This window comes from Microtus oregoni, unplaced genomic scaffold, assembly GCF_018167655.1.
Source record: "Microtus oregoni isolate MIOR12 unplaced genomic scaffold, Mior012 000011F_ref0000422, whole genome shotgun sequence".
NCBI classification, from domain to species: domain Eukaryota; kingdom Metazoa; phylum Chordata; class Mammalia; order Rodentia; family Cricetidae; genus Microtus; species Microtus oregoni.
In genome coordinates this window covers 32,741,424-32,765,429 of record NW_024543070.1, presented here as the reverse complement: position 1 = coordinate 32,765,429, position 24,006 = coordinate 32,741,424, and the positions used below count along the sequence as shown (strand labels likewise).

Here is a 24,006-nt window from a genome sequence, read left to right as displayed (position 1 = left end):
ACAACAACCTGTCCTCTACAACAAAGCTACAATAATAATAATGTAAAAGAAAAAGATAGGAATGATAGCCTCTAGAGCTATAAAATGGGATTAAGAAATATATTGCTCATTTTAATGCATAAGCCCGTGCCTGTCCACATTCTATTAAACAAGGCTAAAAATAGAAAGAGATAGCAATTAGATGACTGGGAGAGAGTGTGGGCGTGGCCGTGGATGGCGACTGCTGAGGCTGGACAATGAGCTGTCTCGTGAGCTCTGTACTCTTCGCTCTGCTAAACAGCTTTAAGATTATAAAAATAAAACTCAGTCCATGTTCACACATACTCTGAACATCTGTTACCTTAGTCTCTCCATTTCCCCCTTCCTTGTCACTTTCCCGGACTTGCAGAAGCATCCTTTTGTAAATGGTAAGTGAGGATTGGGCATCCAGAAGAAGCTTTCTCACCACTAAGCCTCCTTTGTTTTCTTACAACATTTTAACATTCCCACCATGGCACCACGACCCAAATAAGCACTCAGAATGGCTTGTCATTCTTGGTCCATGCTGGTGAGCAGAGCAGCTGTACTTGATTTTTTATTCCGACTCTCCAATAATAAGTAGAGCAAGAATAAATGACAGCAACGGAAAGGGTGGGTCCAGTGAACGGATGACTTTAGACTGTGCAGGAGTCAGGAGAAGGCTTGTCAAGGGTCAGCTTGACATTTAAGCCATCTTCTTTCCTTACAGATCACTTCTGATTTTCAAGCAACCCAGAAAATTACCTACCGAATTTCTGGGGTGGGAATTGATCAGCCCCCTTTTGGAATCTTTGTTGTTGACCCAAACAATGGTGATATTAACATAACAGCCATAGTTGATCGTGAGGAAACCCCGAGCTTCCTGGTGAGTCCCCAGTCAAGCTAGCCTTCTTTGTGAAGTTATCTCCTCTCCAGGTAGATTTGCAAGAGAAGAAATTATTACATGGGTTAGTCTATTAGCGAATAATATTCATCCTTCTACTAACCCCCACCCCATGGTTCATGTCCCTGGGATAATACACCAGAGAGTGGGGGATGATGATAGGGGAGTGGGGGAGGGGCTGGGGACACTTTCCAGAACTTCATCCTGCCAATATGCAGCTACTTGAAGGAAGAGCAGCTGGACAACAGCAAGAGTGGGAACCTTTCCCTTCACCCACACTGGGGGAAATGTTCTTTCTTCCTTTCTCATTGACTTCTGTAAATAGCAGCATTGCTCTAATTTCTATGGGTGTTAATCATATTCAAACGAGGTCCATATAGTGATAATGGCTATTCTCCCTTTATCTCTAGATCACATGCCGAGCTCTAAACGCCCTGGGACAAGATGTAGAGAGACCACTCATATTAACAGTGAAAATTTTAGATGTCAATGATAATGCTCCGATATTTTCACAAACCATATTCAAGGGTGAAATTGAAGAAAACAGTGCTTCAAGTAAGTCTTTAGCAGCACCAACCACCTCCTATCCATGACGTTCAACTACACATGTCATTATACCATTTTTAAAAACTATTCTGTTCTGCTCTGTAGTTTGATAACAAAAAAAAAAAAACCTCATCACGATAGTCTGAGATTTCTTTTCCAAATTTTGTAGTAACTCTCAACAATTACCCATCAGGATTACGTTTGTAGATTATAGTCCCATCACGAAGCTAGTGCCTAGGCGTACAACCTCTGTGTGAGTCCCAAACATGAAGAGGGCTCCTAGGCAGCCTGGATGCACAAGCTCAATGAGTTTGGATTATAGAAGGCCGCCATCTATTCACATTCCTTGGGTCATATTTAAAAGGAAACCCGCACGTGCATCTATTTCGGGGAGAACTCCGGTCAGAAGATAGCCCCAACCTCAACAAAGTCAAGGCTGAGGGAACGTTGGAAGATTTTTCTGAAAGCCAACAGAAAGAACAACAGTGACATACTTTGTTTTTTTGGGTTTTTTTTTTTTTAAGCAAACAGGTAGTTTTTAAAAAAAAAAAATTTTTTGAATGGGAATTAGTGCTAAACTAGTTTGGCTCTTTGATGTGAATGTAATGTCTTTGACAATTTTCCTATATTCCCAGATTCACTGGTAATGATCCTAAATGCCACAGACGCGGATGAACCAAACCATATGAATTCTAAAATTGCCTTCAAAATCGTCTCCCAGGAGCCTGCAGGCATGCCCATGTTCCTCATCAGCAGAAACACAGGAGAAGTCCGCACTTTGACCAGTTCTCTTGATCGAGAGGTAAGGCAGATTACCTGGAAGCATCAAAAAAAAAAAAAAAAAAAAAGAAAAAGCCAAAAGTTTTTGACGACTAGCAACCCAAGAGAGGTACCTCCATTTTATCTGAGGATACAAAGAGAACACAAAGACACCGTCTGGAGGACCCTGCCTCCATGGGTGTGATTCCGCTGTAGTAGCGTGTGTACCTGGGACAATACCTCTCACAAGACAGACGCCGGTGTGTAGAAGCAGACTACACTGGGATTCATTCCTAAAGAATGGGAGAAAATTCTTAGATGAGGAGATGTCTATCTGTCATAAAAGTCTGAAGGCATACATACCTTTCCTCTAGACATCGCCATTTATTTTTAACCTCTCCTTACAGACACGGAAGGATCTCTTCCTCTCCCTCTCTTCATTCCCCACCACCATGTTTCTCCACCAGAGCAGGCTACTCAGGTGCACATTTCCTTCACACAAATGGTGTCCCCAACAGACTGGCAGGGAAACGCCACATGTGAGCTTCTCTCAGACAGGCACAGCGCCCCTCATTCTCTCAGACAGGCACAGCACCCCTCATTCTCTCAGACAGGCACAGCGCCCCTCATTCTCTCAGACAGGCACAGCGCCCCTCATTCTCTCAGACAGGCACAGCACCCCTCATTCCTATATCCATGTTTTTGCTCTACATCTACCCCGCTACCTTCAGACGTCAGCCAAAGAGGAAGCCTCTTCCAGCCCCTCAACACCTCCACCCAGTCATCTGGCGCCACACCAGTCTCTCTCTGCCACGGACAGCTAACAGTGTGCATGAGCCACGATTCACGATCTTAAATGTTTTCAGGGAAACATTTTATCATATCTATAGAAGGCAACTACTAGCCACTTGTAAATTTTATTCTTTTTCTCCAAATATAGCAAATCAGTAGCTACCACCTGGTTGTGAGTGGTACAGACAATGACGGAACGGGACTGTCGACTCAATGCGAATGCAGTATTAAAGTGAAAGACGTCAACGACAACTTCCCAGTGCTTAGGGATTCTCAGGTATGCCGCCTGGTCCTGTCCTTGAAGAACCATTTTTGTGTGTGATTAACAGTTTTGCATCCCAATTTATTAACTACACATTTGTTGGGCTTTAAATTTTCTATGTTTTGCTATTTTAAAAAATAGTTTAAGCCGGGCGGTGGTGGCGCACGCCTTTAATCCCAGCACTCGGGAGGCAGAGGCAGGTGGATCTCTGTGAGTTCGAGGCCAGCCTGGTCTACAAGAGCTAGTTCCAGGACAGGAACCAAAAGCTACGGAGAAACCCTGTCTCGAAAAATCAAAAAAAAAAAAAAAAAAAAGTTTAGGTAGAGCAGTGGTGGTGCATACCTTTAATCTCACTCAGCACTTAGGAGACAAAGGAAGATCTATGAGTTGGAGGCCAGCTTGGTCTACAAAGTGAGTTTCAGAACAGCCAAGGCCACACAGAGAAATGCTGTCAAAAAAAGAAGAAGAAGAAGAAGAAGAAGAAGAAGAAGAAGAAGAAGAAGAAGAAGAAGAAGAAGAAGCTGGGCGGTGGTGGCGCACGCCTTTAATCCCAGCACTTGGGAGGCAGAAGCAGGCGGATCTCTGTGAGTTTGAGGCCAGCCTGGTCTAGAAGAGCTAGTTCCAGGACAGGAACCAAAAGCTACGGAGAAACCTTGTCTAGAAAATCAAAAAAAAAAAAAAAGGAAAAGAAAAGAAACAAAATCTAACAAACAAAAAATTCAAATATGGCAGTTAAGGGATTGGTATGAAATAATATATAATTTGAAAACAAAGAATTAATATTACTTAAAATAAATATGCTTTTAGGTAAGCCCTAGTGCGGACTCCTGAGTTCTTTTCTAGCGGTTCTAATAGTGGGGCTGCGGACCATCCTCTTCAGCTGGGGGAGGAAGGGCACACTGACCTAAGCAGCCGGGTTGCCCAAACAACCCTGGCAGTGGACAGAGTGGCATGGGAGCAACGCTGCAGCCAGGTCACCCTCAGGACTCCTAGCACCGACTCTTAAATCCTGCTCATCTCCCTTTCAGTACTCAGCGCGCATTGAGGAAAACACTCTAAACGCCGAGCTACTCCGGTTTCAGGTGACAGACTGGGACGAAGAGTACACGGATAACTGGTTGGCCGTGTACTTCTTTACCTCTGGGAATGAGGGGAATTGGTTTGAAATTGAAACAGATCCAAGAACCAACGAAGGCATCCTGAAGGTGGTTAAGGTAAGGCCTGAGTTTCTTTAGTGGGTAAAAACATTCTACAGAACTCAAACTATTAGTAATACAAATAAATTACATCAATAATATGATCACTCTATTATTTAAAAAAAATAGAAAACATAACAAAGTGGATAGCATTTATTTTACTAGCATCATAGCTCTATTGCCTAAAGACAACTTCTCTTGAAATACTATTTTTTTTCCTTCCAAGCTACCATACTTTCTTTAACACACACACACACGAACACACACAAGGTGGGGGAGGTTTGCATACTCTCATGACAGGAAAGAAAAGACATTTCATATATTAATCAAATCCACTGTCTGCAGATGGATTGGAGTTCAGAAGCGATAGGAAAGCATGGGATTGTGACTTGGGAATTGGTCAACACACTTTAAGGGATTAAACTAATCTCGTCACAGAAAGAAATCACAAAATCCCTAAAAAAAAAAAAAAAAGGAAACTTAACAAATTCTGCTAGGTAAAAAGCAAAACACTGAGTAAAGCTTGGGTTCAGCGAGACAGCATCCCCAGCTGGAATTACCTTAGGGCAGCTGTGCCTGGAAACAGTGCAGACTCGAACGGTAGCCGCGAACGGTAGCCGCTCTGTTGATGTTCTTTGGCACTGGGCTTGAAACATTCTGGAGCTTCTTTAATGACTGGGTCTGACTTAAAGATGGAGTGATAGTATTTTCCTAACAAAGACACTTCTTAGTGGTCCACATTTCACGGAGAGTGTCACTGCTTCTGAATCTGCAAGGACCTTGTTATAAATTCCAACATCATCGTGATTCCCTATTTAATGTCCTGGGGTCATTCCCTTTCTCAAACTTGCCACCTGGCTGTTATCCTTGAACCTTGACAATTCCTACAGCATTCCGCCAGCCATTGAGTTCTGCCGCAAGCTATGAAGCAAGGATGGCTTCCTCTTCCTTTTACCACCTAGCCTCTGCCTGGCCTTGCTCCTTCCCTCTGACCTGACTGCAATACTGTCTAGCAGGTGTCCCTGCTGCCTGTCCCCAGTTGTCATCCTCACTGCCACCAGTCCACTACCACATTATTTTAAAGAAACAAACAAGATGACTTACTTTGTTCTGTCAATCCTGCCCCGGCTCTCAGTGAGCTGAGCTGGCCCCGGTGCCAACAGCACCTTTATGTCACCTGCAGTTTTTCTACATGGAATCCAGAAAGGATTCGTTGGAGGAGTCTGGGGGGGCAAACAATCATATTATTGAGTCTTAAATTAAGCAACGTGATTCTAACGTGCCATCCAGGTGGATGACCACCTACTTCAAAATGAAGCGGCAGACCTTCGCATTACTGTGCCCAAGACCCTACCCTACCAGCCAGCTCAGATCCTTCCGCAGCGCAGGGTGTTTGAAGATGCTTCCGCCTTTCCCTGAAGAACTTCCCAGCATCCTTCAGTGCTCAGTTCAGATCCTCTCAGATGCCTTTCCCAGCTCTCGCCTAGAAGCCTCTCCTGCTTCCATGCAGCTCTGCCATCTCTACCCACACTTTCCCTTCCGCCGGGGAACTCTGACACTGTCAAGCAGTCCCTGTAGCTGACACTCGAATCCAGATCTCTTCCCTTAAAAAATATTCTGCGGATAAATAGATAAAGCCAAAATTAGCATTTCCTACTCTACCATCCCAAAAAGAAGAAGAAGTAAACAATTGAATGAAAACTGTTAACCTTGAACTCTTGATTTAGGCCAGCTTAACTAGAAAACCAAGCCACTATAAGCAAAAACACTGAAAATTGGTTTTATAAAGACTTGGGCCAATTGCTCACTGATATAAAAAAGAATTGGTTGGTCTTTTTGCCAACAAAGATGCAATAGGTGGCCTTTGAACCTTGGAATTTTATTTATGTCAGAAAAGAAGATACATGAATCCAATGAACATATTATTAATGGCCAAGTGGCTGTTTATTTTTCAAAAAAAATGAATCGCCAGGCAGTGGTGGGGCACGTCCTTAGTCCCACCACTTGGGAAGCAGAGGCAGGCAGATCTCTGAGTTGGAGGCCAGTCTAGTCTATAGATTGACAGTCAGAACTACACAAAGAAACACTGTGTCAAAAACAAACAAACAAAAAAGAATGAATCATAGAACTTAATTGTTTAGCCTCTCAACAACCTGGTGAGATAAGGTTTGGTTTTATGTGTCAGGAAGTTAGGCCTGGGATGTGGCGTGGTGATAGAACAGTTGTCTGCCTTACATAACATCCTGGGTTCTGTTTCCAGTACTGAAAAGACTAATATTCTTAAACAAATTAATAAAATGTACATAACATTTAGAAGCGAAAAGCTGAGGATCCCAGCTCAGATGTATCAGAATGAAGACTTGAGCCATGTTGCCACCACGAATTCAGGACTTCTTAAGTTCTACATCACAGCCTAAAAAGAGTTGACGATGTTTTGTTAATCTGGAAAGTAGACACAGGTTACCAAAACGAGGTCTCATGAGTTAGAAATCCTAAGGCATTCTCTATTGGACACTGCAATCACTTCTGAAACTATCTTTGCTCTATAGAATTAGAAGGTCCTGTCTTCCAGATTGTGCTTGCTTGTTTTCTCTTTTGTGACACTTCCTTCTTGGTCTTACTTGGTCTTCACTCCAGGCTCTGGATTACGAGCAGATGCAAAGCCTGCAGTTTAGCATATCCGTCAGGAACAAAGCTGAGTTCCACCAATCTGTGATCTCCCAGTACCGAGTGCAGCCGACTCCAGTCATCATCCAAGTCACCAATGTCCAAGAAGGCATTTCATTCCGTCCTCCTTCCAAGACATTTACTGTGCCAGGGAGCATAAGCACCAGTAAACTGGCCGGTTACATCCTGGGAACGTATGAAGCTACTGATGAAGACACTGGTAGAGCTGCCTCGACTGTCAGGTAAGACAGGCCTTCTATCCTTTCAGGCCTTCGTGGAGCTTTTATCTATAAGCGATTACAGCATCAGGCTCCGCCCACTAGCTGCCAAAACCAGAGCTACGAAAAGGGTGAAATTGGGGAGCCAGACAACCCAAAAAAAGATATAAAGATAAATTATTAGAATACATTATGCCGTGAGCAGAAATAGTATGCCCATAAACTAGTAGACACTAAATAAAAGAGGGATGCCTTAGCCCATGTGGAAATCAGGAGAGCGCTTCACAGCTGAGACGTGGAAAAGTCTTGAAGTTCATCAGAAGAGTGAGATAAGACATTATGGTTCAAGCTGGGCGGTGGTGGTGAATGCCTTTAATCCCAGCACTCGGGAGGCAGAGGCAGGTGGATCTCTGTGAGTTCGAGGCCAGCCTGGTCTACAAGAGCTAGTTCCAGGACAGGAACCAAAAGCTACGGAGAAACCCTGTCGAAAATCAAAAAAAAAAAAAATAGCTGAAGCATAAAGCGTCGTACAGAGTAACAGTCACAGTGTAAAGAGCAAAGGCACAGGGTTTGTTTTACTTTGTTCTCTTTTATTTTTCACAGCCAAAATTGGGTAACCAGACCAATGAATGTGTAAGGATTATAAATTATGATTCCTCTATGTCATGCTAACTTTCTGGTTTTTTAATTGCTTTCTAAGATTTATTTATGTTTATTTTAATGTGGATGGGTGTTTTGCCTGCATGTGTATCTTTGTACCTTATTGTGCAGTTCCTCAAGGAACCAGAAGAGGGCATCAGATCCCCTAGAACTGGAGTTATAGCTGGTTGAGCTGCCATGTGGGTGCTGGGAACTAAACCCAGATCCCCTTAGAGAGCAGCAAGTGTTCTTGAGTACTGAGCTACCTTTCCAGCACCCTGATATTATTTACAAGTACATATACAACATTTTTAGATCATGCATTAATATGTTGGCTATCTAATGAATAGTATTTGTTAAACAAGTAACATTTTGTATTTTGTTCTATTATAAAACAGATATGTCCTGGGTCGTAATGATGGTGGTTTGCTTGTTATTGATCCAAAAACTGCTCAGATCAAATTTATCAAGAACATTGACCGAGATTCTACTTTCATAGTTAACAAGACAATCTCAGCTGAGGTTCTGGCTATAGATGGTAAGAAAGCTATTTCCATGGTTTTGAATTAAGTATTTTTTAAAAAGCATTTCCTTCGGAGTAGATGATCATTACTGCTTTGCATCTTTCCTTTATCATAGAGATTATTCTCTTAGGAACTTTCCGGCCTGAGTCTGTGACCCCACACCTTAACCTAAGAGAGACTAAGAATTTCCATTTCCCAGTTTAGTTGGTACCCACCATAACTCTGGTCCCTTTGGTTTACTATGGGTGAGGGAGAAAGTGTACGTGTGTACACGTGTGTGTGTGTGTGTGCATATGTGTGTGTGTGATATGTATTCATCCCTGTGTGTGGGAATGCATGTGTCCATGCATTTGTGGAGACCAGAGGCAGATGCTGAGTTTCCTGTTTCATCAGTGTAAGCCTTAGTAACCTGAGACAGGGTGCCTTACTTAACCTGAAGCAATGCTGGCTGTCAGCAGGCCCACAAGACAGAATTACAGGCACACACACAGTAGCCCCGGCTTTTTACATAGTGCTAAGGATCCAAACTTGGCTTCTCATGTCTGTACATCCAGTGTTCTCACACCCTGAGCCATTTCCCAAGCCTCAGGAGGAATTTTTTACAGAAATAACTGAGTTTTAGAGGACAAGGAAAAATCCCCATAGACAGTCAATCCACAAATCCCCATAGACAGTCAGTCCACAAATCCCCATAGACAGTCAATCACAAATCCCCATAGACAGTCAACCACAAATCCACTCCAAATGTAGGCTCACGTTGTGAGCTTCCCATAGACAGTCAACCACAAATCTGCTCCAAATGGAGCTCCCTGTAAACTCATGTCATTAAGCAATAAAGTTTCCTCTCCTGAGATGTCTTAAAATAATATTCATAGAATGTATGTGTTAAACGATCTATAAAATTAATTTAAGCTCGGTGTAATAAGCACCAAAAATAAACATCAAAAATATTAACATTTGGAAAAACCACCCCAACCGCAAAAATGACAGAACTCATTCATCATCTCACCACCAAAGAGTTTTTTTATTTGTTGCTTGATTGTAAACATTAATTGTTTGCGTGCTTTTTTGAAATGGGGCTTGACTGTATGGAGCTGGTCCTGTGACTCACTATGTATAGCAGGTTAGTCTCGAACTGACAGCAATCCACATGTCTCTGTTCCTAAGTGCTGGGATTAAAAAGCCACATGCCACCACCCACCCTGACTTCAGTAAACTTTTAAGTATTAAGTAATAATTATAATTATTTATTTTAAATACTGGGGGCTCAGATTGCAGAAGCAAGACCCTTACAAGCTATTTTTTGTTTTAATTTCATTTGTAATTAATGAATCAATTACTTTGATTTCACGACTATTTAACTAATACTCATGCTGCTTACTAGAGACACCAGACAACTTGACAAGTTTGAACTGGTTTTATAAGTTGCAGAGATAGGATGGTGTCTTTTTACTCTTGATAATAACAAACACACCTTTTCATGAGAAGTTATCATGACTTGGCAACAAGAAAGAAATAAAAAAATTAATTTTGTAAGTTGACTGCAGGGCATATCTATAATCCCAGCTACTCAGGAGACTGCGGCCGAAGTTCACAACCAGCCTGAGCAATTTAGAGTGACTCTTTCTCAACAAGAAAGGAAGGAAAGGAGAGAGAGAGGGAAGGGAGGGGGAGAGAGGGAAGGGAAGGAAACAAAAGGATGGAAGAGAGGGGAGAGAGAAGAGTGTGTGAAGGAGAGAGGAAAGCAGAAAAAGAAAGGAAGGTGAAAAGATAGAAAGAAAAGGGGAAGTGGAGAGGAACAACTCAGAGAAAGCAACGAGAGGGGGGAGGGGAGGGGAAGGGAGGGGAAGGGAGGGGAGGGGAGGGGAGGGGAGGGGAGGGGAGAGGAGAGGAGAGGAGAGGAGAGGAGAGGAGAGGAGAGGAGAGGAGAGGAGAGGAGAGGAGAGGAGAGGAGAGGGGGTGTGGAAGATCATGTTTTGTTCAACTTTACTCTCTGTATTCCTGTACTATTCTTACAGAAAACACTGGTAAGACGTCTACGGGCACAGTGCACGTCGAAGTGCCCAGTTTCAGGGAAAATTGTCCCTCGGTTGTCCTGGAGAAGAACGAGATCTGTAGCAGTGCCTCGCCGTCTGTGCTCGTCTCGGTGAGAACCCTGGAGAGGGGCAGATACACTGGCCCCTACACAGTGTCACTGGAGGAGCAGCCTCTGAAACTGCCAGTCATGTGGAACATCAGAATGATAAACGGTGAGCGAGCAAACTTGTCTCTGTGGGCCGAAGCTGCGGCTGCTGTGTATTTCCAGAGGAACATAAACCCCCTGACGGAGGTCCTTTCTAAAGTGAAAAACTGAATGCATTGCTTTGAAACTAAGACATGAGCCTGGTCTCTTCTGAGGAGAAGAGAAATTGGAAGAGCTGAGCATCATTTACTGTTTTCTGGGTTTGTTAGTATCGTTGTTTGAGACAAGGTCTCTCTGTGCGGTCTAGCCTGGGATGGAGCTTGCCCTGTAAGAGGTAACCTTGAGTACAGTGGACTGACAGCTGCAAACTCACTAGCCAATGAAAAACAAGGAATCGTTTCCTCCTAAAACATATCATGTTTATCATATATTTTCTGAGTTTTTCAAAAGTCCCTTTCTGGACTGCACAGTGACCATTAAGCCGCTTCTAGTCCTCTGCAAACATATTTCCCTCTCTGGTTTCTGTGCAAATCTTGCTTCCTCTCATGGATGTGCTCCATGGTATCCTGCAGTCGTATATCAGTCAAGGCCAGAGACACCAAAGAAATCTTGCTCTCTTACTCTCGGCGTTCTGATCTTATTTAGAGGAATAGCTCCAAACTGGATGTGCCATTGGTCTCTATAGGCATTTGCCAGATAGACGCACAGTCAGCAAACAGACAGCTGGGAATGTAGCTCAGTGGTACTGCTCATGCCTAGCACTCACAGGGTCCTAGGGTCAAGTATTGGGGTGACAGCATAGGGGTGACTGAATTGAATTAGGTTGGTCAAAGCAAACGATGTAGCCATGGCACAGTGTCAAGGGCACTGCGGATTCCAGAACGATTCAAACAATGTAACACTGCCAGGTTTCCTACTTAGAAAGAGGTGACAAAGAAATGGAGAACCCAAACCAGGTGGTGCTCAGTTGTCTAACAGGCAATGGGCCCTACCACTAGGAACCCTATCACCCAGGCCCTTAGCTCTGGGGATAAGCAAAAGAAGCAGATAAGAGAGCACCCCCAAAGCCAAAAGTAGATTTCAATGAGTCAGACATGGGATCAGAGTTTGAAAGCATGCATGGGGTCATATGCCTATAAGTATTGGTGCAGATATACACAAGAGTGGGTAAGCTCAGGATATAAACATGACATTGTGATGCCCCATCTCCCACCAACTTCAGTGGAAAAAAAAATAATACAGGGCTGGGTCCTTGTGGAGGGGAATCATGGGCCTGTTGGGCTATGGGAGAGAATGACAAAAAAAATCACGAGGGGTTCAACTTTTTGTCTTCTCTCCATTGGATGAAAAACTGTCTTGGGCCACAGAGGGATGTCTAACCCACAACCTTGAACCTACAAGAGCCTGGGGGCTGGAAATATATGTTTATTTTCACAACACTGTTTCATGACACAACACTTTGAAGCTGTCTTCTAAAGACTTCAAGTACTGAGCAATCAGTCTATAAAAACAAACAAAAAATTAATCTCTTGTGTTTTAATTAGCTTTTACAATTTTGTGTTCAACTGTATCTACAGCTATTTTGGGCCACATGTGGCCTACATGATTGGACACTCCTGGTGGGCAGACTGACCCCGCCAAACCCCTTCACCACTCAGCACTGCTCCAACAATGCCAGTCTGGCTGTTTGTGACCATGATTCCAAGACAGTTCTGGCACCATTATCACATGCAGGAGGCTTTAAGAGCAAGGGCTGCCTGGTCTCACTGTTGCTTTTGACTTTTTTGTAGATACTTCCGCACTTCTACGAGCCCAGCAGCAGGTGTCCCCAGGAGTGTACAGCGTCCCAGTCGTCGTGAAGGACAATGAGGGCGGGCAGTGTGACACACCAGAGATCCTGACCCTGACAGTGTGTCAGTGTGATGACCGGAACATGTGCCGAGCCCCTAACCCGAGCAGAGAGCCTATGAGACACAGAGAGTCATCCTGGCGGCTGGGGCCCGCTGCCATCGGCTTGATCCTGCTGGGACTCCTGATGCTGCTGTGTGAGTAAACTAACACGCCCGTCGGAGTCTGTGGCAAGGGCCTCATTTGGAAGAGTCACTGTGCTCATCTGTGCAATGTGAGAAGCATCATTCTAATCACTTAGATGGCAAAGCTGAAGGAAATCGCTAGAAAAAAAAAAACTCAAATGTGTTTAGCTTGTCACTTAACAGCAATTTAAATACAGGAAGGCAAGTCATATATGCAAACATTTCCAAAAAAGACAGGGCTGGGGAGATGGCTCAGTCAATACTGTTTGCCTCGCAAGCATAAGGAACTTGAGTTCAATCCTGCACCCACCTAAAAAGTCAAATGCCGCAATGGATGCTTGTAATTCCAGCCGTAGTAGCAAGATGGAAGGAAGAGACACACCGATTTCTAGAACTCACTGGCCAGCTAGCCTAGCCTACTTAGCGAAGCGCAAGCCATTGAGAATCTCTGTCCCAAACAAAAGGGGAAGACACCCACGGGATGCTATTCAGGTGGTGCTCTGGCCTCTGTGAGCACACTCGTATGGTGTGTGCTCACAAGCACATTCCACACACGCGGAGGGTAGGGGACAAGAGTGAGGGGAAAATTATAAAGATGCTCTGTTCACAGTCCAAACCATGCCTTTATTCATACGCATGGGCTTTCTAAGATACATCTCCGACCCACATACTAGTCTCATGACTACAGTTCTAAAACAAAAGAACGCTGGTCACATAACCTCAGAGAGGTCATCTAGGATCCACGTTAGCAGAACTTGAGCCCTGAGAATTTATTATTTAATCCAGCAAGTCCTCAAAACAGAGTTTACCCCTTATCTCATGTGCACCCTTTAAAATATTCACCCCTGGGCTGCAAAGGTGGCTCGGTAGTTAGGAGTACTTTCAGAGGGCCCGGGTTCAATTCCTAGCACTCATTTGGTGGCTCACAACCACCCATAACTCCCAGACACATATGCAGTGCACACTCATACATATAAAATAAACCTTTCAAAAACACCTTAATGTTCATACATAATAGGAAGACATTTAGGGAAACTACATGGCTTACTGTCTTTTAATAAATGTGCATTTTAGTTTATTCAATAGCTAGATTTCTAGAAATTTTCATTTTAACCGAAAGTTCATTAATCAAATGATGCTGTAAATGCAAGAGTCCTCTACTTAAAGAAACTTTGAAAGGAGTCGGATAAGATATCCTCAATAAATTCACAATAATTCCTTAGTTTATTAGTGCATCATAAAATATTAATGGAAAAAGTTTTTCATGTTATATATGTATATTCTACTTCAACTGTCTTTAGAAATATGGTTTATGGGGTGGAGAGATTGCTCAGTGGTCTTGAACACATAGCTCTGAGAAGAGCTGAATTCAGTTCCCAGTACATACAGTGGATGGCTCACAACTCCCTATAGATCCAGTTCCAGTGGACCCAGCATCCTCTTCTGGCCCTCAGAGACATGTGCACTAACATGTACATACCTACACACAGACTGCACATGTGTGCACATAATTAAAAATAAAATATTTTAATGATAAATTCAATTCATATAAGCATTATATTAAAATTCAATATGCTGTATGAATTACATCCCATCTATTTATAACTTGACCTAGTTTTATACTAATATATGACTGATATAATTTGCATAATTATGTAGTTCATTCTAGCAATACTAGCAGGTCTTCCTAGTATCCATTACTGTCTTTTCCCTCTCTCAGACTACCATGATGAAAGCACCATTTGCTTCCCCTTTAAACTGATGGCTTAGATCATACAACTTGGGATCATAGAACTGAAAAGCCATGCATCCAAAGTTCAGACCCTAGAAGTCTGATTCGGAGACGGAGTTTGCTAACCTTTCAGGGGACCACTTCTAAGTGGACAGTTCCAGCATTAGGGTTCATATGGCCTTGACAGTGCAGAAATGGAGTTAAGGCAGGGACAACAGAGCTAGAGAGTGATCAACAGCTAAGAACCCTGGCTGCTCTTCCAGAGGACCTGGATTTGGATTGCAGCACCCACATGGCAGCCAGCAAGTGCCTGTAATTCCCGTTCTAGGGAATCTGACACTTCTTCCAGCCTCTGCATGCACCAAGCAGGCACACGGTCCATAGACAAAGATGCAGGCCAAACACCCATACGTATGAAAAAATGTTTTCAAATGAACATGTTTTACCCATTAGCAGAAAGAATGGCATGGTGGCTGGAAGACCCTCCACGCTAAGGACTTTCTGTTCACAATTAAAAGTGCACTGATGGGGACTGGGAGGACGACTCTGAGGTTAAAAGCACAGGCTCTGCCAGAACCTGGATTCCAGGACCCAGCACCTCACACCTACAGTCCACACACACACAGCGCATCACACACGGTGCACTGACAGCCATTGATTAAAATGTCTTTAGCCGTTGTTCCTGGTCAATTGCTCTTTAGTAAAGATCAGATCCTGAAGTATTATCAAAATCTTGGTTATGGGGTATCATAGTTTTGTGTGTATTTGCCAGACAACATGTACAGACAAGTACAACAAATAGTAATGACAACAACAGCAGAAGCAAGGAATAATAATAATAAGTATTATGGAAAGGAATTACAAAATTGAACAAACCCTCCCAAAAAATGGCCTGGCCTCCTACAGATCATGATCCCTGGAAAATTACTGCATTTAACTTACCAAATTGCATTCTGTAAACACTAATTTTGCTTTCAGTAAATATACTCCTTTAATGTTTGAGTTATTGTATTGCCTTTGTAACACGTTTGACAATTGCCATGTCAAATAGTTTCCGATGGATTCAACCGTTCTCTTGTTATCCTTGTCCCTGCCCAGTGGCCCCGCTTCTGCTGCTGGCCTGTGACTGTGGGTCAGGTCCCATCGGAGGAGGAGCCGCGGCAGGTGGCTTTATCCCTGTGCCTGATGGTTCAGAAGGAACAATCCATCAGTGGGGAATCGAAGGAGCCCAGCCTGAAGACAAGGTGAGGATCCAGTCTGTCAGACAGTTACTGCGGCCGTGCAGTGGGAAACAGTTTATGTTAAAGTAGGAAAGGGGAATAGAGAGAGCTCAAGGGACATCTTAATCCTAAGTGGAGAGATGAGAATGTCATGGATGGGGACTTTTAGGACTCCAGCTCTACAGAAGTCCTGTCCTAAAAAGGGCCACACTCCTAGAAGAATTTTAATGTTATCACTTACAAGGGGGGTCACACTTCATCTATATTGCACTGAAACATGTGTTTGTCTTATAATTTGTAGGAAATCACAAATATTTGTGTGCCTCCTATCACAGCCAATGGTGCAGATTTTATGGAAAGTTCTGGTGAGTAGGCATCAAATTTGTTTTTTTATTTGTACTGGGATTTGAGCTCAGGGCTTCATGCATGCTAAGCAAGTGTACACACTGAGCTACAGCCCATCCTTTTTTATGTTTTCTCTTTTGAGATAGGCTCTCACTAATTTGCCCAGGCAGTCCTTGAACTTTAAATCCCCCTGCCTCAACCCCTTGAGTAGCTGGAATTTATTTTTAAAATGTAACTTTGAAAGTAAGGGCAGGTTAGAGGAGAACTAGCCAAAATTAAGAAATGATCAATAATTGAACATTTGTGTACTTAACAAGCGATATCACCACTGAGATTAGAAGCTGGCTTTACAGTTCTTTGTGGCTGAGCCAATTCCACAGCACTGGTCTGCCCTCCATGAGTTAATTCACTCGCTGATGTTGCTGTTTGGAAAAATGTAAAGACTTTTTTTTTTCATTTTCCAAATTTTAATGAATTGAAGCAACTATAGCTCTCAATCAACTAGTTGCTAACTTTAAAATATTTTTAATTTATTATTTTATTTTGTTTAGAGCTATTTCGCCTGCATGTATGTCTATGCACCATGTGCATGCCTGTTGCCCACAGGGGTCAGAAGAGGGTATAGGATCCCTTGGAAACAGGGTTAAAAATGGCTGTGAGCCACTATATTGGTACCAGGAATGGAATCTGTCTTTTGGAAGAGCAGCCAAGCCCTTAACCTCTGAGCCATCTCTCCAACCACTAATCAATAACTTTTAATTAGGAACTATTTTGCAGTATTAAAAAAACTGTAAATGAAAATTCAAACAATAGCTGTGCCTACCACCAACTCTGTCTATTGCTAGTTCAGGTTGGGTTATGTTTGCCCGTCAAGTCCTATGTGTGCACATCTGTGTCTCGTGTGTGTGTGTGTGTGTGTGTGTGTGTGTGTGTGTGTGTACACTGTGTGCACCTGCAATTCTGTCCCTCTTCCTGACATAACAGCATCAACTGTGTTCCCGATTTGTGTTCAGTTCCTAGTTTTCTGCAATCACCATGGGGCAAGAAGCCTAAAGCTGGCATTTAAGTAAATCTCTTATTTCTTTGGGTTTACTGAGTAAAAATTTCAATCATGCTGTCTCATTACCAAAAGTACTCTGTAAACTAGCGTGCGATAAGATATAACACTCACAGGAATTTTATTCTTAATTCTATAGTTAGCAAAAATCTACACAAATTGTCTCCAGTTATGTGACAACCTTTAACAGCTTCTCAAATACTCAATTGCTTCTCCCATTGTGATTATATAGCAAAAACTAAACTCAGAATTGTGTATAAAATATAGCTCATGATGAACTTGAGAATTGGTCAGGTGGTTTAGGGTACTGTTTGGTACTCCAAAGGACTGGGGTTCAATTCCCAGTACCCACACTGGGTGGTTAATAAACACCTGTGAATTCCAGTCACAGGGGATCTGATAGCCTGTTACGATTTCTGTGGGTACCCATCCATACACATGGGCCCACATTCACACATGCACAAATAAAAAGTAAAAATAAATTCAAATAATCTAGGAAAGCATAACATGAACGAAATAGGAAATACACCATAACACTTTAAATTTCCCATGGATACCATCTGTCACTTTGCACGGCCACGTCATGGAGACTCTCTTCCTTTCCCGTACTGAAATCACACAGCTGCTTGACTGCAATGTCATTGTACCTGAGAACACATGTGCTCGGGAGCTTTCCACGGCTGATCACTGCCAACTGTCCTTTCACGTTGTTGTTTCTGGCTATTGCCACTGACAACCCAATTCCCCTGTACCCTCCTCTAACTGACTGACATGGTCTTGTGGCTGGCTATTTCACCTGCCCATGCCCCTTCAGAGTTACTCTCACAGAAACCTTCAGCAATGCTAACACCAGCCACACCACCGTACTTTCTTCACATCGCGGCTTTATATGGCAACTGTCTGTCAAAGATGAGAGAACTTTAAGGCTTGGAAAGAGCTCAGTCAGCCAAGTGCTTGCTGTACGAGCATGAGTCCCTGAATTCATGAAAAAGCTAAGCATTGTGGCCAATTTGTGGCGAAAGGGGAGGCAGATCCCGGGGCTCACTGATAGAGAGTCTAGCTGAATCTACAAGTTTCAGACCAGGAAGAGACCCTGGCTCAAGAGATGACGGTGCCCTGAGGGTCAACACCCAAGATTGATTTCTAACAAGTCTGACGTGTGCACACATACCACATGGGCATGAACACACCCCTGAGCGCGCACACGAACATACACATACATGTGCACACATGGGAGCTTTTACAAAGTCACAGCATGAACTATCAGAGAACTCTCTCTCTCTTCTGCCTTTAGAAGTCTGTACAAACACATATGCTGGAGGGACGGTGGTGGAAGGCGCTTCGGGAATGGAAATGACTACCAAAGTGGGAGCCGCTACTGGAGCAGGAGCTGCGGGGACACTTGGCCCCTGTTCCCTGGGTCACTCAGGAACGATGAGAACGAGGCATTCCACCGGAGGGACCTTGAAGGACTACGTTGTTGCGCCAGTGAACATGACTTTCCTAGGTTCCTACTTTAATCAGGTAACTGCGTAGCAAACTGTCAGGCTGGGTTATCTCATTTATATAGGAAATCTGGCTACTTGATTGTATACAATAGTTTTGAGATTCATTTCTTCTACACCTTTTTCAATGTAAGGAAAGAAAAGCTTCCTCTTGTCAAAATAAATCAGGTAATTTTGGTGGCTGTCAGATTTGAGCCACTAGTTCAAATTCACAAGCCAAGCCAGCAAAGACAAAGCTAATGCAAAGTCCCCATGGGGTGAAAACTGTTTCCGTGAACGTTGAGAAAGCTGCCTGTCCCCAAGACAAAAATCGAGCAGCCCTAGTGATAGACTCCAGGCAGTTTATACAGTTGCTATGGAGACTGAAATCAAAAATTAACACATAAGGGGGCTGGAGAGATGGCTCAGTGGTTAAGAACATCACCTGCTCTTCCAAAGGTCCTGAGTTCAATTCCCAGCAACCACATGGTGGCTCACAACCATCTGTAATGAGGTCTGGTGCCCTCTTCTAGCCTGGAGACATACACGCAAACAGAATATTGTATGCATAATAAATAAATAAATAAATAAATATTTTTTTTAAAAAAAAGAATTAACACATAAGCCTAGGCTAGCCTCTTTGATGGGCTGTCAGCCATATTGCCAATTCCTCAAACAAAAATGTAAATTAAAGAGTATTTCCTGAAACCAGACTCAGGAAGACTCATATCCTGCTTTCTCTAGTGTGGACCTAGGTTTACTTTTATCTATGACATGAAAGCAAGAGGACTTCTTGGAAGGGAAGGGAAGGGAAGGGAAGGGAAGGGAAGGGAAAGAATAGGAGAGAGGAGCAGTAACAGGAAGAAAAGCCATCTCGTGCTTTCTCTCATTGATGAAATCTATATTTAACTATATATGCATATATAGCACATGGACGCCAAGGACAGACTATTGGGGAAAAGGAAAATGGCTAGCAGGAGAGAGGGGAGAGCAAGAAAGGGCAAGCAGGGATCTAAATATGATCAAAGATCAAGGATATATATTTATGAAAATGCCATAAACCTATTATATTGACCATTAACTAAAAACATACTAACAATAAAAATAAATAAATGAAAACATTTTAGCTACCCAAAGGAAAAAATAACCAAATTTAAAATATGAAGAACATTTTCATCACTAGTGGGGATTTCCTAATGCGGGGATTCACTCTCCAGCCTTGGGCTTTATGGATAAATTCTCTGGTCTTTGTGAGGTCCGTCTCTCCTCTCTCCATCTTTAGAAATCGTTTGCCTATGCAGAAGAAGAGGATGAGCGGGAAGTGAATGACTGTTTGCTGATCTATGATGACGAAGGCGAGGATGGCGCCCCCTGTTCACCTGCCCTCAGCTCCTGCAGCTTCATTCCCGATGACCTAGATGACAGCTTCTTGGAGTCCCTTGGCCCCAAATTTAAAAAGCTTGCAGAGATATGTCTCGGTATTGATGACGAAGCCAAGCAGGCAAAGCCAGGCCCTAAAGACAGTGGTTCTGGGGCAGGCATCTGTGCTCGCTCTGCGGAAGTCCCTCAGTCAGGTGCTAACAGGTACCAAACTTTGCCTGGCAGTCTGGAAATCCCTCAGTCACGTTCTCAAAGGTACCAGACTTCGCCTGGCAGTCTGGAAGTCCCTCGATCAGTTTCTAACAGGTACCAAACTTTGCCTGGCAGTCTGGAGGTCGCTCAGTCGGGTGCTCAAAGGCACCAGACTTTGCCTGGCAGTCTGGAGGTCACTCAGTCGGGTGCTCAAAGGCACCAGACTTTGCCTGGCAGTCAGGATGCTTCTGTTTTGTTCACTTCCGGGTCTGTCCACCCTGCCATTGCTATCCCTGACCCTCTACAGCTTGGTAACTACTTGCTCACAGAAACCCACGCAACTTCAGGTTCCCTCATGCAGCCCACCACTGCCACCTCTGACCCACATCTCACCCAGAATGTCACCTTAACAGAAAGAGTGATTTGCCCCCTTCCTAGTATCTCTGGCAGCATAGTGGCTCCCACGGAGCTGCGGGGCTCCTACAGTATGCTCTATACAAAAGAAACCTGTTCCCATCTATGACCAAAGCAAACTGGAAAAATATACTAGCCAAATTTGGATATTTGTACCCGAATATCTTTTTAAAATCTAGCAAAGCTTGTGGTATTGGACTAATTTGGCTCCTACTGGATAACCTCTGATCATGATCATGATTTACATATTCTTATTCATATATAACACCTAGGTATGTTAAAGAACATTTCTAATTCTCTGATTTTTTCAAGCGCAAGTAAACCTGTATATTTTCAAAAATAATCTTAAGATATTATGTAGGGAGTGTTCCTAAGCATCTTTACGGTTCTGTGATATCAACATCAAAGGAAGATGCTGTAGCCCTACGCAGTGTGGGTTAGTACATTGGCTTCCTTCTTGGAGTTCAGGTTCTTGTCTCTGTCACCTTTCTGGCATCATTAATAAGAATATGAGAGTATTATTAATAACAGTGGAAATCTGAGGGGCATGATGAAGCTTTCAGGGCAGCTTGGGACAAGGGTAATGGATGCAGCTCAGGGGTTTCGTCTTCTTGGTGTGAGAACTCAAAGCCTGTCTTTTGCTCAAGCCCAGGGCTGTGGGTGAACATGCTTAAATTACTGCATCTATATTCTATATGTATTCACAATAAGACAGTTTTAAAATACAGGTAGCATAGAGCATGTAAGAAAGTTTAGTATATGTAAATAAAATTTTGTATGTATTTTAAGCTAGTCCAAGAAAATGTAACTTCCTACAAAAAACACGAGCTCCCTCACAGGTACTCCTCCAAAACTAAGCCTGTGCCAATCTTTTAAAAAGACGCGTTAGTGTAAGTGCCAACAAGTAAGACTGGCTCACAGATGCACATGAGGTGTGGTGTGCAAATAACATCGAGCAGGGCTTGTGGAGGAGAAAGCATTTTTTCCTCGAAGCCAAAAGGGCCATGGACTGAAATAGCAGGCAGTGAGATGAATGAACGTGTATCACATTAGGAGAAAGTGAAGCCATTTTCAAGTGAAGCAGAATTGGACAGCTGTAGCGATTAATGCTGAGTGTGAGGATGTTGTGTGAGCGAACGTTTGGAGCCGTGGTTCTCAGCCTTCCTGCAGCTGCAACCCTTTCATACAGTTGGGCTGACCCTAAACCGTGGAATTATTTTGACTGCTACTTTGTAACTGTCCCTTTGCTACCGAAACGGGTCGTAATGTGAACACTGATATGCAGGATATCTGATATGTGACCCCTGTGAAAGGGTCAGTCAACACCCCCAAAAAGGGATCATGACCCATGGGTTGAGAACCTCTGGTCTAGAACATTTTTCATGAGAGTTTCCCTAACAGTAATACAGTTCTTCCGGATGTGTCTGGTTATTCATGGCCCCAACCTTCAGCCCACAAAGAACACCCTACCTCACCTGCTTCTCGGCATTATTATCTTCGCCAAATCTTTCCAAGACTGTTGTCCAGCTCAGTTATTTCAAATTGCATAAAAAGCAGGTCTTTTAATTTTCCTTTCTGGGTTTTTATTTTTGTTGTTGATGTTGGTTTTTGTTGACTGGTTCATTTTATTTTGTTTTGTTTTGTTTGAGACAGGATCTTGTTGTAGCTAAGGTTGTCCCGAAACCTGTTATGTAGTCACGCTAGCCTTGAACTTGTGAACCTCCTGAGTGCTGAGACTGTAGGCATGAACCTCCACATACATCGGATTTTTTTCATCATGAAAGCTTTGAAATGTTTTCCAGACTCTGAATATTAATTTTTTATGTTTTAACCCTAAAAGTAAATACAGTCTAATGATATTGAGGGTGAAGCAAACACCCAATGTCACTGTCTCTAGTACCTGTCCCTTTTGCTAGCATTGTGGTTCCCAGGAATGTATGTATTAGGACAAACGGGTTGAGAAGCTTAAGCAGCCCACATTTCCAAGACTTTCAGCTCGCCTGTACCGAGTGTGATGAGCCCAGCATGTAGAGAAGCCCAGCATGCGAAGAAGCCCAGCATGTGGAGAAGCCCAGCATGTCTAGAAGCCCAGCATGTGGAGAAGCCCAGCATGTGGAGAAGCCCAGCATGTGGAGCAGCCTGTCCCTCACTTCTGATCCAGAGCGCTGACGCTGGTCTGTGCCTCTGCTTTTTCAGGACTGCTAGACTAACACTCAGAACACTCCTTCCTCAATGTGCAGAGGTGGATTTGGGTTTCTCAGAACACTTTAGCTTTAGCTCTTAAACTTATCAAATGGGATTTTGAGCCTGGCCTGTTAGCACATGCCTATAACTCTGCACTTGGGAATGGAAGCGGTAAGATCAAAAGTTCAAAGTCATCCTCAGCTACATAATGAGCCTGGCAACATGAGACCTTGTCTCAAACAAAAGGTTAGAAAGATAGCCTCAAAAATGGATATTTGACTGCGTTATTAAAATGCAGAGGAAACCAGGTCACAGTGGTAAAGTTTATGTAGATGAAAATCTAACTGTGTTTTTGAGTTTGAAAATGCATTGCTCTTTGGAACAGCCTAGGAGTTCTCTCCATTTATAACAATGTATCTGTATTTTTTATTAAAAATAAAAATCGTTTTAAGTAGAAAACGTAAGTCTCCTTTGACTTCATATACTACACATTGTAAGCAGTACGCAATAAAAGGCATAGCAGGGCTGGTAGCCTGGCTGAGTGGGTGGAGTGCTTGCTCTCAATCCTGACAACATGAGTTTGATCCCTGGGACCTACATGGTGGAAGGAGAGAGCCACTCCCAAAAGTTTTCCTCTGGTCTTTAACCCTAACCCTAACCCTAACCCTAACCCTAACCCTAACATGCACACCATGGCTCATGCATGCCCCCCCCCCACAACAAACAAACAAATAAATAAATAAAGCAGGCAGTGTAAAACTGTTACAATAAAACTGTCAACAACCCTTAAACACTCTGTGAAAGAAAGAGTTTTCCATAATGGTTATTAAGAAATGTGTTGCACTGACTTTGTGGGAGCCTAGGCAGTTTGGATGCTCAACTTACTAGACCTGGATGGAGGTGGGGGTTCCTTGGACTTCCCACAGGACAGGGAACCCTGATTGCTTTTCGGGCTGAGGTGGGGGGGACTTAATTGGGGGAGGAGGAGGGAAATGGGAGGCGGTGGCGGGGAAGAGACAGAAATCTTTAATAAATAAATAAATTAAAAATTTAAAAAAAAAAGAAATGTGTTGCAAACGTGTATATGAATCTTTTAACGGTATTTAGCATTTTGCTCCTGGATAATATCTCTTCCTCATTCTCCCAGACAAGGAGGAAGTATCTGAGGATTCAGAATTGCCTTGGGAGGATGCAATACTCAAGGAGTTCAAAGCAGAAAGCTCTCAGAACCTGGTTGCTTTTAAACATGCACATTGTGTCTGGACGATAGGAGTAACCT

At 43.2% G+C, this 24,006-nt stretch overlaps 1 protein-coding gene across 2 annotated transcripts in view; it reads left to right on the top strand.

The window, feature by feature from the left end:
* The window catches only part of LOC121453650 (desmoglein-3), a 30,726-nt gene extending 10,074 nt beyond the window's left edge, over positions 1–20,652 (top strand). The window contains exons 5-18 of one of the 2 annotated variants that reach the window (XM_041660576.1): positions 728–883; positions 1,312–1,456; positions 2,083–2,249; positions 3,147–3,275; positions 4,289–4,474; positions 7,094–7,365; positions 8,379–8,518; positions 10,523–10,753; positions 12,477–12,731; positions 15,550–15,695; positions 15,973–16,036; positions 18,368–18,597; positions 19,840–20,118; positions 20,323–20,652. In XM_041660576.1, the coding sequence (XP_041516510.1) occupies positions 728–883; positions 1,312–1,456; positions 2,083–2,249; positions 3,147–3,275; positions 4,289–4,474; positions 7,094–7,365; positions 8,379–8,518; positions 10,523–10,753; positions 12,477–12,731; positions 15,550–15,695; positions 15,973–16,036; positions 18,368–18,597; positions 19,840–20,118; positions 20,323–20,652 (2,730 nt within the window). Of the gene's footprint in view, positions 1–727; positions 884–1,311; positions 1,457–2,082; positions 2,250–3,146; positions 3,276–4,288; positions 4,475–7,093; positions 7,366–8,378; positions 8,519–10,522; positions 10,754–12,476; positions 12,732–15,549; positions 15,696–15,972; positions 16,037–18,367; positions 18,598–19,839; positions 20,142–20,294 lie in introns of both variants that reach the window. The other variant, XM_041660575.1, reaches the window with a different exon arrangement.
* Positions 20,653–24,006: the final 3,354 nt, after the last annotated feature.